Genomic DNA, 17,182 nt, shown 5'->3' with positions numbered 1-17,182 from the left:
ATGTGCTGGTGGATTCTATTGGCAAGTATCTTCTTGAGAATTTTTGCATCTATATTCATTAGGGAATTGGTCTGTAATTTTCTTTTCTTTTAGTATCTCTGTCAGGCATTGGTATTAAGGTGATGTTGACTCCATAGAATGAGTTAGGTAGTATGCCCTCATCTTCAATTTTTTGGAAGCTTTTGAGCAAGATTAATATTAATTCGTTTTAGAATACTTGATAAAATTCACCTGTGAAGCCAGCTGGTCCTGGGCTTTTCTTTGTAGGGAGATTTTTGATGACTGATTCAGACTCTTTACTTGTGATTGGTTTGTTGAGGTCTTCTATTTCTTCAAGAGTCTGTATAAGTTGTCCATGTATTTCTTAGAAATTGCCCATTTCATCTAAGCTGTCTAGTTTGTTGGCATATAATTGTTCATAGTATCCTCTTATAATCGTTCTTATTCCTTCAGGGTTGGTAATGACTCCTCTCTATTTATGATTTTATTTATTTGTATCTTCTCTGTCTTTGACGTTATCAGTGTAGCTAAGGGTTTGCTCAATTTTACTGATTTTTTCAAGGAACCAACTTTTTGTTTTATTGATTCTCTCTCTCTCTCTCTTTTTCTCATTCCATTTCATTTATTTCCACTCTAATATTTTTTATTTCCTTCTGGTTGCTTTGGGATTAGTTTGTTGTTCTTTCTTTGGTTTCTCCATTTGTTCAGTTACATCTTTGGTTTTAACTCTTTCTTCCTTTTTAATGTAGGCATTTAGGGATATAAATTTCCCTCTCAGCACTGCCTCTGCTGCATTCCAAAAGTTTTCATATGTTGTGTTTTCATTTTCATTATATTCGAGATATTTACTGTTTTCTCTTGCAATGTCGTCTTTGACCTACTATTGTTTAAGAGCATGTTGTTTAACCTCCTTATATTTGTGAACTTTCTGGTTCTCTGGCTATTATTGATTTCCGGCTTCACTCCATTATGATCATAAAAAGTGCTTTGTATAATTTCAATCTTTTAAAATTTATAAGACCTGTTTTGTGCTGTAGCATTAAAAATGCTCACACTTAATTTTCAGTCATCGTTTCTCTGCTTTTTCACCCAGCTCTTCCTTACATGTTGCAGACATCCTTCCCTGGTCTCCTGAGCCCCTGAACCAGTGCTTTGGACAGTTCTTGCCTGTTCATATGTGTTTTTGGTGGAGGAGGGAGATCTGCCTGTCCTTATTCCACTGTCTTCCCCAAAGTATCCCCCCAGCTAGGTTTTTAAATCATTAAGATGAATAACCTTGATAAAAAATAAATGTTTTTTTAAAAGAGTAAGGTAGTGGCATCTTGATATGACCACTAAGTTCTAGAGGTCTACCCTCAACATTCAATTATTTTTATGCATACAAAGTGCTCCAAAAGGAGTGATATCTATTAATCTATCTCACAAGAGACTGCTGGTAAAAACCAGAATGGTAATTGATTGATATATGACATAAAATAGAACTGCCCGTCTGACCAAATACTTGTTCACCATGTCATGAATGACATCTGGTAAGTGATTTGAACAGTGAATAAAGAAGTATTTGCCAAGTCCTCTTTGGGGAATGGTGAGAAAGGAGGGAAATTCAACTTCCCCATTTGGAGAATTTGGAGACAACCAAATCAATAGGCCGAGCCCTCAATCTTGGTTTTTGTCCCTACAAAACTTATCCCCACAAAGGATAAGCTAAGACTACTTAAAATTGGGCCTAAGTGTCACCCCCCAGAGAACTTCTTTTGTTGCTCAGATGTGGCCTCTGTCTCTCTCAGCCAACACAGCAAGCAAACTCACTGCCTTCCCCCCTCTCTTCGTGGGACATGACTCCCAGGGGTGTAAACTTCCTTGGCAACATGGGACAGAAATCCTAGAATGAGCTGGGACTCAGCATCAAGGGGTTGAGAAAACCTTCTCAACCAAAAGGGGGAAGAGAGAAATGAGACAAAATAAAGTCTCAGTGGCTGAGAAATTTCAAATAGAGTCAAGCAGTCATCCTGGAAGTTATTCTTACACATTATATAGATATCCCTTATTTAGTTTAAGGTGTATTCGAGAGACTAGAGGGAAGCACCTGAAACTGTAGAGCTGTGTTCCAATAGCCATGTTTCTTGAAGATGAATGTATAATGATATAGCTTCCGCAATGTGACTCTATGATGGTGAAAACCTTGTGTCTGATGCTCCTTTTATCTACAATATGGACAGATAAGTAAAAAATATGGATTAAAAATAAATAAGGGGGAACAAAAGTTAAAGTAAATTGAGTGATTGAAATACCAGTGATCAATGAAAGGGAGTAGTAAGTGGTGTAGAAAAAAAATAGGGGGGACAAAGGTTAAAATATATTGGGTAGATGGAAAAGTGGTCAAGGAGAGGGAGGGGTAAGGGGCATGACATGTAGGAGTTTTTTCTTTTTATTTCTTTTTCTGGAGTGACACAAATGTTCTAAAAAATGATCGTGGAGATGAATATACTGCTATGTGATGATATTGTGAGCCATTGATTGTACACCATATATGGAATGTTTGTATTTTAAGAATGTTTGTGTTTGTATGTTGTTTTCATTTATCGATAAAAATTTTAAAAATTTTTAAAAAGAATAATATCTGGTATATAATAGGCATTCAGTTGATATTTGTCAAATACTTATTTTACTGATGATCACATTTATTGCAAGCAAATCTATAATGGCAAAAGTTTATTTTCTGAAAATTGTTTGGTGACCATGGAGCCAGGTCAAGGAGTTGGATGATTTTAATGGTATTCCTCATATTTGATTGATCCATTCTGTTAGAGGAAAGGACTGACATGGAAACTATTTACTCCTCTGCTCATGGATTTGAATGCCTCATGGACAGGGGTTGGATGGCATTGCTTTTTCACTGCTCTGACTCTCCCTTTCTCTGCTTCCATTGCTGATCAGTGCCTTCTAATTAATCAGCTTATTTACTCCCTTCATATGGCTACAGCTGAATCTGGAAACCATTCTGTCTATTGAAGATGCAATTCATTTTGCTAGGTATAATGGTTATATAATATGGAGTTATATATTTAATGTCTCTGTTAATTAGAGATGCATTCTAAAGTATTTAGAGTAAAATAACACTTTATCTGGATTTTTCTTTAAAACACTCCAGAGAAAAAAGCAGGGAGTGGGAAAAGAATAGATGTGATTTTCAAAACATTGATATTATTGAAGCTGGTTTCTTGGAGTATAGGAGATGCTTTACTATTCTTTTTAATTTTGTGTATAAAAAGAATAGTAAAGCATCTCCTATACTCCAAGAAACCAGAATGGGCATAGCCCAAATACCCCTAACAAGTGGGAGAAAGATTGAAGGTGGTGGAGTTATACAGAGGTAGAGTTTAACAAACGAGTATGATTGCTGAAATATTGATATTTCCTTTAGTCTCCAGTATCTTAGGGCAGCTAGAAGTAAAAACCTAAAATTGTAGTATTGTAACCCATACAAAACTCTGAAATTTGTTTTCCACAACTAAATGTTGCAATGTGCTTTGAAATTTATGCTTTTTTTTTTTGTATGTATGTTATTTTTCGCAAAAAAGAAAAATATATATTTCTTCTAGCCTCCAGTGTTTGGGAGCAACTAGAAGGAAAAATCTAAAATAGTAGAATGGTAATCCATAACGAACTCTGAAATATGTTCTGTATCTACTTGTTGAAGTGTACTTTGAAAACAATCACATTTAAAATTTTTTTGTATATATGTTATATTTAACAATAAAAACTGGTTAAAAATTAAATTAAATTAAATTAAACTTTTTAAAATGATGTAAGCTAGTTCTTTTGCATCCCCCAAAACTAAAATACTAAAGAAGAAAAATGGCCTTTCTGGATGATAACCTTATAATTAAAATATAGAATGTAAGCTTCCTAATGAGATATTATTGACTGTTTTAGCCATAACTTTACACATAGCTGGGTAAAATGATACCTGGTTGACTCAAGAGTCTGGGCGAGACGGTTTCTCCCTTTTGATTTCCAGAGGCCGTTTCTCCATAGTAAAGAAGTGCATTCACAAAGCCACCCGCAAAGATGTTGCTGTGAAATTCGTCAGCAAAAAAATGAAGAAGAAAGAGCAGGCTGCCCACGAGGCCGCCCTCCTGCAGCACCTGCAGCACCCCCAGTACGTCACTCTCCACGACACCTATGAGTCCCCCACATCCTACATCCTGATTTTGGAACTGTAAGTACGGGTGTCATCTCTCTAAAAGGGCCCCCATCTGTTTGGGCTATTTATTGCCCAGAGTTAACGAAAAAGATAGTGACATTTTATACAATGTTGTGTAGTTTACAAAGTACTGTATGTAACATGTATTCTCCTCCATGTTATGTAAATGTCATCCCATTTTACAGATTAAAAAATCAAGGTTAAAAAAGGTAAGTAGCAAATAGCTCCTTAAAACCAGGAGATGGAGGAGCCGTGACTTGAACCCACATCACTGTGACTTCAATTTTCATTTTCTTTCCATTATGGATACTTGGGCTGGGAAAGAGGGAGGAATAGCTTTTTGGCAGTAAGCTTATTGACAGGGGTGAAGGTGAAATGAAAGAGAGGGGTTTGTGCATGGATCCACTGCAATAGCACCCCTGGTCTACCAACCAAGAAATTCCTTTTAGGGTAGAATCTTACCTTCAAAACATTCCACCCACTCTATGTTTTCTAGGAGCGCAGGTAACCATACATTCTGTCCCCAGGTTAGGACAGATAGAGGAATAATGTCACAATCTCCTACCTACTACCCTCGGCAAAAACAGAGAGCATGCTCTCTGGTTTGGGGAAATCTCACAGAGACAAAGGAGAGCCGAGTCTTTTCAGAAGTACCAAGCCCTAGTGAAAATGTTATCATATCGTGCTAATAAGAAAGCAGACATTTTCACCACATGAACCCAAAGACAGACGAGAAATGCCTCCAGCCTTTCAACTGCATTTTAGGCTCGCTGCTATGTACTTGTACTCTAGTGGTGTATGTGTATAATAAATATATAAGTGTATAAATACATTTATGATGGAAAAAAAGAAAGCAAAATGCAAATCTCTCTGTATACATTTTTAAGTAGGTTGAAAAGAAACATGAGGAGGCAACACTAACACTGTTAGCATTTTAACCCTTTTGTGAAACTTAACTTTAAATAGCTGTGCAGAGATGGTAGATTCTCATTTTGGATTAACAAATAGCTTTACAAACAGCCTTTCAGAGACTTACTGGAGGCTTCCTAACTCAAAGAACATATTCTATTGACAGTGAACTATCCCATTTACAAGTGACAGCATGTTATGCTAGAGTCCCAATAAAAGTTATTATCACTTGCTATCCAAATGGTACAATACACCCAGAACCTTTGTCCCTGTAGCCTTGCTGATGCCTGTGGGAAGGTGTTGATTACCAGGTCACAGCAATACAATGGAAAGAAGCCATTCTTGGAGTGAAGAATCTGGGCTCAAATCCTAGCTCTGTGATTCAGGCAGTATATTTAGTTTCCTGGACCTCAGGATCTCAGGGTCCTCATCTGTGAAGTCTTAAGAATTATCTCCACGTCCCAAAGATGTTGTGGAGATTAAAGTAGTTGAACACAGAATTGAACTAGTTTAGCAAACATTAGCTGAGCACTCACTGTGTGTCAACTACCACACAGACCTGGGGCCAGATGCGGGTGTTCTAGTTTGCTAGCTGCTGGAATGCAATATACCAGAAACGGAATGGCTTTTAAAAGGGGAAACTTAATGAGTTGCTAGTTTACAGATCTAAGGCCGAGAAAATGTCCCAATTAAAACAAGTCTATAGAAATGTCCAATCAAAGGCATCTGGGGAAAGATACCTTGGTTCAAGAAGGCCGATGAAGTTCAGGGTTTCTCTCTCATCTGGAAAGGCACATGGTGAACGCAGTCAGGGCTTCTCTCTCGGCTGGAAGGGCACATGGCAGACACGGCGTCATCTGCTTGCTTACTCTCCCGGCTTCTGGTTTCATGAAGCTCCCTGGGAGGCATTTCCCTTCTTCATCTCCAAAGGTCGCTGGCTGGTGGACTCTCTGCTTTGTAATGTTGCAGCATTCTCTGCCCTCTCTGAGTCTCTCCGAATCTCCAAAATGTTTCCTCTTTATAGGACTTCAGAAACTAATCAAGACCCACTCAAATGGGTGGAGACATGTCATCCCTAATCCAGTTTAACAACCATTCTTAACTAAATCACATCAACCAGGGAAATGATCTCATTATAGTTTCAGATATACAATATTGAATAGGAATTATTCTACCTTTAAGAAATGGGATTTATATTAAAACATGGCTTTTCTTAGGGGGCATACTTCCTTTCAAACCAGCACAGCGGGAAACAAGGATGAGAAGATAAAATTCCTGCTTTTGAGGAGTTATAAACTAATGAGGAAGACCAATAGATAAATAGATGATTTTGACATTCTGTGGTAAATGGTAAGAAAAAAAGAAGAAGAAGGAGGAGGACATGTGTTGCTGTGAGAACATGGAAAGGTGCTTTGTTGGACTTGCCATTCAGGGAAAATTTGTGGAGGAGACAGTGCCTGAACTACCTAAATCCTGGTTAGCTTGTGACTGGGGGTCTCCCATTTAAATGGCTGTGCCTGTTTGAAAGGATGTATGTACCCTAGAAAAGCCATGTTTTAATCCGAATCCCATTTTATAAAGGCAATTTCTTTTAATCCTTATTCAATACTGTATGTTTGAAACTGTAATTAGATCATGTCCTTGGAGGTGTGAGTCAGTCAAGAGTGGTTGTTAAACTGGATTAAGTAGAGACGTGTCTCCACCCATTCGGGTGGGTCTTGATTAGTTTACTGGAATCCTGTAAAAGAGGAAATGTTTTGGAGAATGAGGGAGATTCGGAGAGCAGAGAAGAACGACATAGCCACAAGAAGCAGAGTCCACCAGCCTGTCACCTTTGGAGATGAAGAAGGAAAACGCCTCCCAGGGAGCTTCATGAAACAGGAAACCAGGAGAGAAAGCTAACTGATGACGCTGTTTTCACCACGTGCCTTTCCAGACAAGAGAGAAACCCTGACTGTGTTCACCATGTGTCTTCTAACTTGAGAGAGAAACCCTGAACTTCATTGGCCTTCTTGAACCAAGGTGTCTTTCCCTGGATGCCTTAGATTGGACATTTCTATAAATTTAATTGGAACATTTTCTCAGACCTAGAACTGTAAAGTAGCAATTTATTAAATTCCTCCTTTTGAAATCCATTCCGTTTCTAGTATATTGCATTCTGGCATCCAGCAAACTAGAATAATGGCCATCAGAATTGCGGGTAGAGGTTGTCTAGGAGACTGAGATCCTGATTCACTCGTTGGAGGTGGGGGTGGGGAGGGTGCCTGGCAATCTGCATGATCCAAAAGCTCTGACTGAACTTGGTAGCTGAGACTTTCTGGTCTAGAAGCAGTGCTGTTAATTTCTTCTTAAAGCATTCCAAGAAATTCAGGGAAATGGACTCTAATGAGCCCAATCCTACTCTAGTCTATGGTTACTACTCCCACTCTACTCCCAGGCAGGGGCAAAGGGAGGGAAAAGGAGGCGTTTATAGGCCCTAGCCTTTCTTCCTAGCAAATAGAGAATAGTAATAGACCTGTGGGAACAAACAAGCCGTAGACAAGAATGTAAACTTGACCAGGAGTGTTTCAGCTCTGGTCAAAAGTAGTTTCCGACCCTGGCCTAAGCTCCTCTGCCTCAGCATTTCATGAAATGTGCCTTCGATAGCCCAATGCATATTAAAAATACCTGCCTGACATTCAGTCACTATATGACATTAAGAGGGCACAAGGTGCCAGAAAATAACTCCCATCTATTGAAAGCTCTCTTAGGCTACAAATTACGCTTAAATGCCTCATTGCCTCACTTGATTCTTACCCAAACCAGTAGGTAATGAGTGAACTTTGAGAACTGAAGTTAAGAACACAGGTTACCAGGAAATCGAAATAGGGTAGAGATTGGGCAGTTGGTGCTGAAGGAATACAGATTGTGCAACAGGACTGATTATAAAAATTCAGAAATAGTATTCCCACTTTAAAATGAAGAATCCAAATTTTCCCATGCCCTACAGCCAGGGTAAATGGAGAGCCAGGGTTCAAATCTGGTTGGCAACACATATCATGTTTGTAATGACAGTCTTTAACGTCAGAAAGACACCCAAAGGCAAAGTTTTTAAAGGGGGGGGGGGGGGAGACAAAAATGCCAAGGACACTGCTACCTTCTATTTTTCCCTACCTAAAAATGGGCAAATAGCCATTTAATAAAAACATATTTGGGCCCACTTACAGCCAACAGGTTCAAGTTAATCAGAATTTTGCTATTGTCCTTCTCCTGGTAAAGACTTTCCCTATTTTATCATCGAACCTCTTAAAGGGGTGTCAGACCCTTTTCCTTGTGAGCAGTTTTAAAAGTTAACAAAACAATATTTTAAGCAAGGTTCTACAGCTTTCTTCCCTGAAGCACATCAAATTTATAAATTTATTATGTGTTTTTCTTAGTTCTGCACTTTTCTACTATTTGGCCTCTAATAAAATGTTCATATGTCACCCATTGATCTAAGCTCTTTGAGGCCGTACAGGCTTGTATGTGTGCTAAGTGTGCTATTTCTGTTTCTTCATGAACATAATTCCTTTCCTTTTTTCTACTTTAGAATGGATGATGGCCGGCTTTTAGATTACCTTATGAATCATGATGAGCTGATGGAGGAAAAAGTAGCCTTCTACATCCGGGACATCATGGAAGCTCTGCAGTACCTGCACAACTGCAGGGTTGCACATTTGGACATAAAGGTACCAGGAAATAGGAGCCCTGGCAGAGAAACTGCTAATCCAATTTCTTAGTCATTACCCTTGAGAAAGGTGAATTCGTATTCATTTTACTTACTTGGATTAGAATCTTTATGAATACTAAATAGACGCTAGGTTGTCTCAGAATTTGAGTTAGTCATGAACTAATGAGAGCCACACCAGAGTCACAATAAAATCTGGGGTGAGAGGAGGTAAGGAAACTTTAACTACCTAGTCTAACTTTATAGAAGGAAACTAATACATGTTACCTAATTTTCATGGTGCTCAAAAAGAAGTCCGTGTTTTCCTAAATGAAAAAATGTTCTCCCAAATGAGAAAAGTGTTCCCCCAAATGAAAAAATTTATTTAAAAATGTTTCTGACTCCATCCCCAAACAACGGGTAGTTAAGAAGCCGTGGCACCCGAAGTTATTGTTTAGTGGGAAGTCTCCTACTTACTTTGCGTAGGGAATTTCCCATCCACCAGAGGCTTTATCTGAGAATAGCAGGACTATGTTTGAAATAACAGTGTCCTGTTGGTAGTCAAAACAGAGAACTGAACTTGCTTTCTCTTTTCCCTGCCTCCTTGGCGACTCTGCAGCCTGAAAACCTGCTCATTGACCTACGGATTCCAGTGCCTCGAGTGAAGCTCATCGACTTGGAGGATGCTGTGCAGATCTCAGGTCATTTCCACATCCACCACCTGCTGGGGAACCCTGAGTTTGCTGCCCCCGAAGTGATCCAAGGCATCCCTGTCTCCCTGGGCACGGACATCTGGAGCATTGGGGTTCTGACGTATGTCATGCTGAGCGGGGTCTCCCCCTTCTTGGATGAGAGCAAAGAGGAGACGTGCATCAATGTGTGCAGAGTGGACTTCAGCTTCCCCCATGAGTACTTCTGTGGTGTGAGCAATGCTGCCCGCGATTTCATCAATGTGATCTTACAGGAAGACTTTCGGAGGCGGCCCACAGCAGCCACCTGCCTACAGCATCCCTGGCTGCAGCCCCACAATGGCAGCTACTCCAAAATCCCTCTGGACACCTCCCGCCTGGCATGCTTCATAGAGCGCCGCAAGCATCAGAATGATGTGCGTCCTATTCCAAATGTCAAGAGCTACATTGTCAACAGGGCGAACCAAGGGACGTAGCCACCTCCCAACCCTTGAGGTTCCACATGGAAGTGCGGTGTGAACCAAAGCAAGACTGAATGTGTCTGTACATAATTCTCTGTTACTTTGTTCCCTCCATGCGGTCCTCTGGATTGAGAGATGTACCTCTTAAACCTTTACAGCGGTTATTCAGGGTCTGAGCATCAATAAAAGTCACCCTAAATCCAGGAACTTTCCAGGAGGTCATTCAGAAGGAAAAAAGAGATAGTGAGTGTCAGGAAGAAGGGCAAGGATACCAAGAATATTAGATGAACTGTTATAAAAAATGTTAATCATGCATTCCTAAACGAGTGGTTAACTAGGCAAACTTTTAGCTCACTGTTGTGAGTACAAAAAGTTTCTGCCTTTGCTGAGGTTTTAAGCGAAAAGTTCTATGTTACAGAGATGTCATGTATGTCAACTATTCCAGGTTAGATGACTTAGAGATAGTGTCTTAATAGGATACATATACACATACAGTATACTATAGCCCATTCAGGTTTCAAAGTTTTATAATATAGAGATATATATGAAACCAATCGTAAGTAACTGAGTGCTCCAGTTGAGACAATAATTTACTAATTGAAGCATTACATTGTTTTGACTAAGCACAATTAGATGACAAGTTTTTTAGAGCATTTTATAAATCTTGTATAGAAATCTTTTACCAAACCTGTGCATTAAGAGAATTCAATGTTACCCTCTTGCAATCTGTTAACAAAAAGATTTTTCTCTCAGTCACAGGTTACTTGATTAACAAAGGTCCTGCCTATGGTAAGCTACCCCCAAATTCACTGGCAGCTCAGCAAGCCTGCCAGTCCAAATACAGTTAAGCTGTGGGGCTATTTTTATGTCTACACCTGGTTTGAAATAGGTAAATGAAAAAACAGGTTCATACAAAAGGGCAAACACAAACCTCTCCTGCTGTTCCTATGAACTAAGTAACAACACTTTCTGATTTCTGCTATAGCTGTAGAATATAGTCTTCAGAAAGTTGGCTTTATTTCTAACTCATTGACACTAAGGGGTGCTTACCAAAAGGAGGCAGCCATAGAGGCCTTTCAAAGACCTGGTCCTAGTCCTTTTTGAAGCCATGGAACAAAACCTGACACATCACCCTAACAGAACACTGCGTTCTAACTCAGATTGCAATATCTGTCATCACTCAGCCACCGATATTTCTCTGGACTAAAAGGACTAATTGTACTTTGAGGCCAATCCTGCTGTCTGCTGTATATTCTCCATACAAAATTATTATTAGCCGCCCTTATTTCCCTGGTGGAAAAAAATTAAACCTGGGCATTTCATGTTTTTTTTTCTTTGTGTTTTATTATTATTATTTTTTATTTTGAGGAGTTTTTGTGTTTGTGTTGTACATGACCCCACCCTTTGTTTTCTAAAGTGTGTTTTGAAATTGGTATTATGCAAATAATATTTTAAAATGTAACTCAATTGTTTGTCCCAATCAGGTTTCATGGCAATGCTTCTCTCCTATGATAGGAATGAGGAAATTAAACTCACGCAGCACAGAAGTGCAAGCAGAGGGTTTATGAACGAAAAACTGGAACTACAAACCTACTGAAATACAAAAAAAATAATAATAAATAGGTGGAAACTAAGTCTGAAGTTCAATATATAAAAACACTTTATCCTACGATGGAAATGTAGACTTGAAAATACTTGTCATTCTTTTCCAATGGTTTCAAAATCAACCTCCTCATCCACCCTCATCCCATCCTGTCCGAGATGATATATTAATAAATTGGTAGAAGGTACAAGCAATAAGACTAGATAGCACTTAGTATTTTCAGGATTAACCAAATATGTGGAAACCGACTCTGACTGTATTTGTTTCCTAGTAGTTGAATGACTGTGACTTATCAAATCTAACTCTCTCAAAGCTCTCATGACTAATGCTCTATATTCTTTATTTGAACAAACTTCATTTGTATAGACAAATACTATATGATACAATATTTTAAAATTTAATACATATTTACTAACACCCTTTTAGTAAACATGTCTTCATGATGGCATATAACATTAAAAGAAGAAAACCTGATCCATAGGATTTGTTATGGGATAGATTATAGGTTCTGGATTCAAAATATCCATGAAGTATGACTTGGCAAGTTCTGTTCCGTTCACTGTGAATGACTTGACTAAAGAACCTCCTGCTAAGTCATTTTTAGTTTTTTTATGACCTTGTAGAGACAACCTGAGTTTCTGCTAAAGCCTGGAGCAATTGCGTACAGACTGTGGTAGAAATGCATCATAGAAATAGTGCTGTGGGAAGTGCAGTTGACAGAATGTAGATAGAGCCAATGCTTTTCTATCAGCTTTTATGTCAGAGTGGGGATGATCCAAAAGTGAGGCTGCATAGAATCCCCCTAAGTACACATGCTGGGGAAGTGAGGAGACAGAGGAAGGACACAGAAATGCAAAGTAGTATGGTTTTGCTAACCGAAGCCAAAATACAATCATTAGAATAGAATGAACTTAATAGAAGCCCCAAGAGAAGGGGGGATATATTTTAAGTCATTTGATAACTGATAGGGATTTGGAAAGACCAAGGAATCCCAGGATATGGTGCTGGGAAACTTATGTTTAAATTGCTCTGTGGGTAACTGTGGGAGGAAAGAAGGATCAGAGACCTGCCCCGAGCACAGATATTCATTACTTGGTGGTAGAGAAGAGGGGAGAGAGGAGAACTGTAAATTATGGTAGTTCTTGAAGTCAAAACTTAACTAGGGATGATAGTGGGTTAAATTTTAAAATTAAAAAATTAGGGATGATTTTCCGGTTAAAAATAGGAAAAATAAATGTTGGTGAAACTCACAAGTTTCTTGCTTGGCTTAAATTCATTGCATGGGGATTTATTTGATTTTTGTTTTTGGTGAGGGTAGGGTTGCATAAAGAAGAAAAAGATCAGGGACAACCCATAATAATAATTTTACAAATAGAATGATATATTGCATCTTTTGCATTTGTTTCAGATGAATTAGACTTATATCTATTTACAACTGAATATGGGGAAAATTTAAGAAAAAGTTGTAACGTCAGAGGGGTCCTTCAGGTCTCTCACAGCCATAAACAATCTAAGGGGGAGTAAAAGAAGCGGAGGAGAAAGCTGGCTTCACTGCTTTGTGATTCACAAAGCCTTTATAATAGTAGTGCCTTTCAGAGGGGAGGATGGGAGATAAAGAAGTTCATTTGTACTTAGATTTACTATTATTACAGCATTTTTTCCTTTATTTTAAAATGTCTTTTAAATGAAAACATCTGAATATAGGATGAGACCAGGAATCCTTAAGTTTCAACCTCAGCGATTTCTGATCCATCCTTTCTTACGGAAAGTCAGTCTTTATTTTTTTTCTGCCCCAAATGTTCCCATTGGCAAAATGGGAGTTGGGGGAAAGGAAGGAAAACATTAATCTCATAGGAATGTTGGGAAAATACCTTGAGTTGGGATGTCTATAAAATATTTTGATTTTTTTAAAGTGCTACACACTGCCAGTGCTAAGAGTTTTATTAATAACTTTGAACATTCCAGGTTTTCAATATTCACATCTTTAGATACCAGTTGCAAATTCGTGAGATTAAATTCGATAAATTGCTTTTAATTGGAAATACTAGGTGCTCTTTGTCTAAATGTTATTTGGTCCTAGCCTGTAATTTTTATCATTTAAAAATTTGTTTACATAAAATGGTTTGGAGAATTTAAGTCTTATTTCAATATAACTGCTTTCGCTAGTATGTCTTATGGCAGACATGAAGAGTAAGATGCCTTCCAAAGCAAGCACTATTCTCTCTTATTATGCTTTATGCTTTGGAGAAATTGACAGGAAAGATTCCAAAGGCCCCTTCCTCACCTGGGAGGGCAGAAGTAAGAGTGGAACATCCTCTGATGCCACAGTTTGTTTCGTCAGGGTCTCACGGTTGTCTATTGAAGAGGCAATTTAAATGCACAGGTGTAGCAAGTGAATTGAACTGCTGATTTTTGGAGAGGAGACATTAGTTTTTTTTATTTTTTTGAGACAAGCCTTTCAGGAGTACCATATTTGCTTCCCCATAGCCGCAATGATATATGCCCAGGAGTTAATCAGTACTTTTCTCTTGCCTGTTTGAAAGAGCACGGATATTAAGATTCATGAAAATATGAGGGAGCAAATATGTTATAAACTAAAATGGTGTTTTTCTTCTGTGTGTGTATTAGCTAAAAGTTTGCCCCATGCATTTGATAGAGGAGGAAATATTTTGAAGATAAGTAGTCTTTATAGAAGGGTAAATGTGCAAACTCAACACTTTCTTATTAGTCAAGGTAGCCAATGAAATAGACTGGGCTAGTGTCAAGGAATGTGGAACTCACTCCTTTCTCTCTTGGGTAGCATCTCTGCGGAGTCTAGGTTAGGCAAATATACTATGTGAGCTTTTGATGGATTTATTTGTAAAACTGCATTATGATTTGTCTTAGTTGTTTAAAATCTAGGGATCATTTGGAAGTGATGATTAAACCCTGGGCAGGAAGACAGAGTTCACACAGGCTCCACCAACAAAAGGGAAGCTAGTATATTAATATTTATTTTCTAAAAGATTCTCAGTTGTTTCATTTATTTGAACAGGTTAAAGAGGCTGAAATCGGTGCATAAAACTAAAATATTTAATAGAAAATATTATTCATGTGGGAAATTACACAAATGTGGGAAATTACACAAAATAGAACACAGAAATCCCATAAAGCCATATTTACTGTGAAAGGCATTTCATCCTAATTACATATATATATATATAAGTTAGAGGAGAGGAAGAACAGTCATTCTGAGCCAATGTTTCATCTTTAAAGGACATTGATAGAAATCTGAAATCAATACTCATGGGCTGTTGTGTTTTCCTGTTGGCCTATTTGCTGGGAGATTTAAAACATGATCAGATTTAGTTTTTATTCAGATGATCAAGTTTACCCTTTTGTTTTAATCAGACAAATTATTTGGGATAGTGAAGATAGCTGAGAAAAAGGAGAGTGGTGGGGAAAAAGTGCAAATAACAATTCTTGGAATCTTGACTCCTGAGGCTTAATCTAACCAAGCTAATTTTGTAGCCCAGGAGTAGCCAGCATAGAAATTAAATTAAGGCCTGACTTCTATCCAGAAGTGAATCCACACTCTGGAATATTACGGGACTGTTATTGTGACTTCGAAGACTGTGGTTATGAAATTGAAATTAACAAAACATGTATCTTCTCTTACTACCTTAAGCCATATCTGTTATCTGTGTTTGATTTTCTGACCCTGGTGCTTTCACTTCTGTTTCTACCAAATTTCAGCCTACTCTATGGGGAAGGTGAGTAAAACTAGTGGCTAAAACAAATGTGAAGGCTGTGAAAAAGCTAAACATATTGTTCAGAATGAGATCCTATTCAGAGGACAGTAGTGACCAGAGGGCAAACTGTTGGAAAATATGGATATGTGTACATCTGTACATGTATATAGTGTATAATATGTATGTATATGTTATTGCTCATATGCAGAAATCTATCCATTTGCAGACAGTCCAGATGGGTCAGTTTTTCTATTAGAAAACCGTTTAGGGTCATTCAAAACCATTAGGGTTGATTTGAGTAGGACAATTCTACTCATTTGGGAACCAATCTACCATCTTTTGAAGTCCTCAAAGTCAAACTAACAAAACCTGAAACACTGTAATGGGGCCATCATTAGTTTATTCTATTTATCTAGATTCAGAACTATCTTTATATTTAAATTATTGCTTGTTGGTTTACAAACTGCCTTGGTACCTGTTGGTTTTGAATGACCCCCAAAGTTTGGGGTGTGCTTCTCTGGCCATTCAGTAGGGACTTTATCCATAAGTGGACAGGTTTCCCCATAGGGACCACTAAACATATACATATAAGTACATGCATCTATCAGGCTTGTAACAATCAATTTTAAACCACTCCACAGTATTGATAAATAGCTCTATATTTTCAAGGTGCAGAAGAATTCCACAGCCTTAATTATTTCAGTGTCTTGCTGGTCTGCCTTAAGTGTATCTTCTGGGTTTTTTGGTTGTTTGATTATTTTAAAATTTTTCTGCAGTTTTCATTTTGTATGCACACATTGTTTTGTAAAGGTAGGTTGTAAATATTTTATTTGTAAGTCAAAATCACTCATGTGTAATGTTGTAAAGTGATGGCCTACTGTCTTGTTATTATTACTACAGTAAATGTTATAAGTTACGGATGAAGTTTCAAAATATACATCTCACATGTTATGCATTCCTATAAATATACTATACTAAAAATACTATTTCTGGTCATTGGTTTCTCCCCCTCCTAATTAAAACCTTTGTTCAAAGAAGAGTAATTTTTTTCTCTCCTCCCCCAAATATATGAGAGCTGAAAATATCACACTACACTTTTTGCCTAGCATTTTAGAAAGCAACTAAAAATTCTGTCCTCTGAAGACTTATTCTAAGGCATTCCTCAGCCAAAAATGTGGGGGAAGCCTCAGGTGTGCTGCTGAGTTCACCCTGGTGTTTCAAATGATAATGTTGTTAGAAAGTTGGCGGGTCATTTGGATCTTCATAAAATTATGCCCCATAGTGTGGACTCCCAACAGTCCGGGTTAGCCTATACAGACATGATTTAAGAGCATAAGCTTGTGCCACCCAAGTGCAAATGAGACTGATTTATAGTACATCGTCAGTTAGCCACAGAGTTTGAGATTGAAGTGTTTTGATTAGCTTACTTTGTCAATAAGGATAAAAATGTTTTAACATTTGGTTTCTATTTCCTGAAGATTTAACTGCATTTTTTTTGTAATGAGAAACAACTGTCAAAAGTATTTGCTGGTCAGCATAATCTCTTCAAAGAAAGGAAACCTATAGAGAAGTGGAATCAGAATCCAGCTGATGAATTAGAAGCATAAGCCCTGTGATTTTTAAGAGTTATTTTCCTTAAACTAGGATAGATAAAAGTATTACCTTACACAAATAATGGAGAATTTCTCCAGTTTAAAGAATTTATTTATAAAGACCAAATACAGGTATACTTGGACTTTTGGATTGGCTAGCAAGGCTCTCATCCTGGATAACCCTGATCCAGCTAAATTCATCGTCCTCGACTCCCTTTTCTTCCACATCTACTGCGCACTTGAGGTACTTTATCGTAAATAAACACACAGGCTTCTCTAAAGACTCCAGACCCACAATGCCAACT

The 17,182-nt window shown here is 38.0% G+C and overlaps 1 protein-coding gene across 10 annotated transcripts in view; it reads left to right on the top strand.

The window, feature by feature from the left end:
- KALRN (kalirin RhoGEF kinase) overlaps positions 1-16,238 on the top strand; it is a 758,640-nt gene extending 742,402 nt beyond the window's left edge. For all 10 annotated transcript variants that reach the window (XM_077118101.1, XM_077118100.1, XM_077118114.1 and 7 more), the window contains 3 exons: positions 4,022-4,222; positions 8,685-8,823; positions 9,421-16,238. In XM_077118101.1, the coding sequence (XP_076974216.1) occupies positions 4,022-4,222; positions 8,685-8,823; positions 9,421-9,966 (886 nt within the window). In that variant the 3' untranslated portion in view covers positions 9,967-16,238. The remainder of the gene's footprint in view (positions 1-4,021; positions 4,223-8,684; positions 8,824-9,420) is intronic.
- The last annotated feature ends 944 nt before the right edge of the window (positions 16,239-17,182 follow it).

This window comes from Tamandua tetradactyla, chromosome 10 (genome assembly GCF_023851605.1).
Source record: "Tamandua tetradactyla isolate mTamTet1 chromosome 10, mTamTet1.pri, whole genome shotgun sequence".
Taxonomy (NCBI): domain Eukaryota; kingdom Metazoa; phylum Chordata; class Mammalia; order Pilosa; family Myrmecophagidae; genus Tamandua; species Tamandua tetradactyla.
The sequence above is the reverse complement of the archived record's forward strand: the minus strand, read 5'-3'. Positions and strand labels throughout refer to the sequence as shown.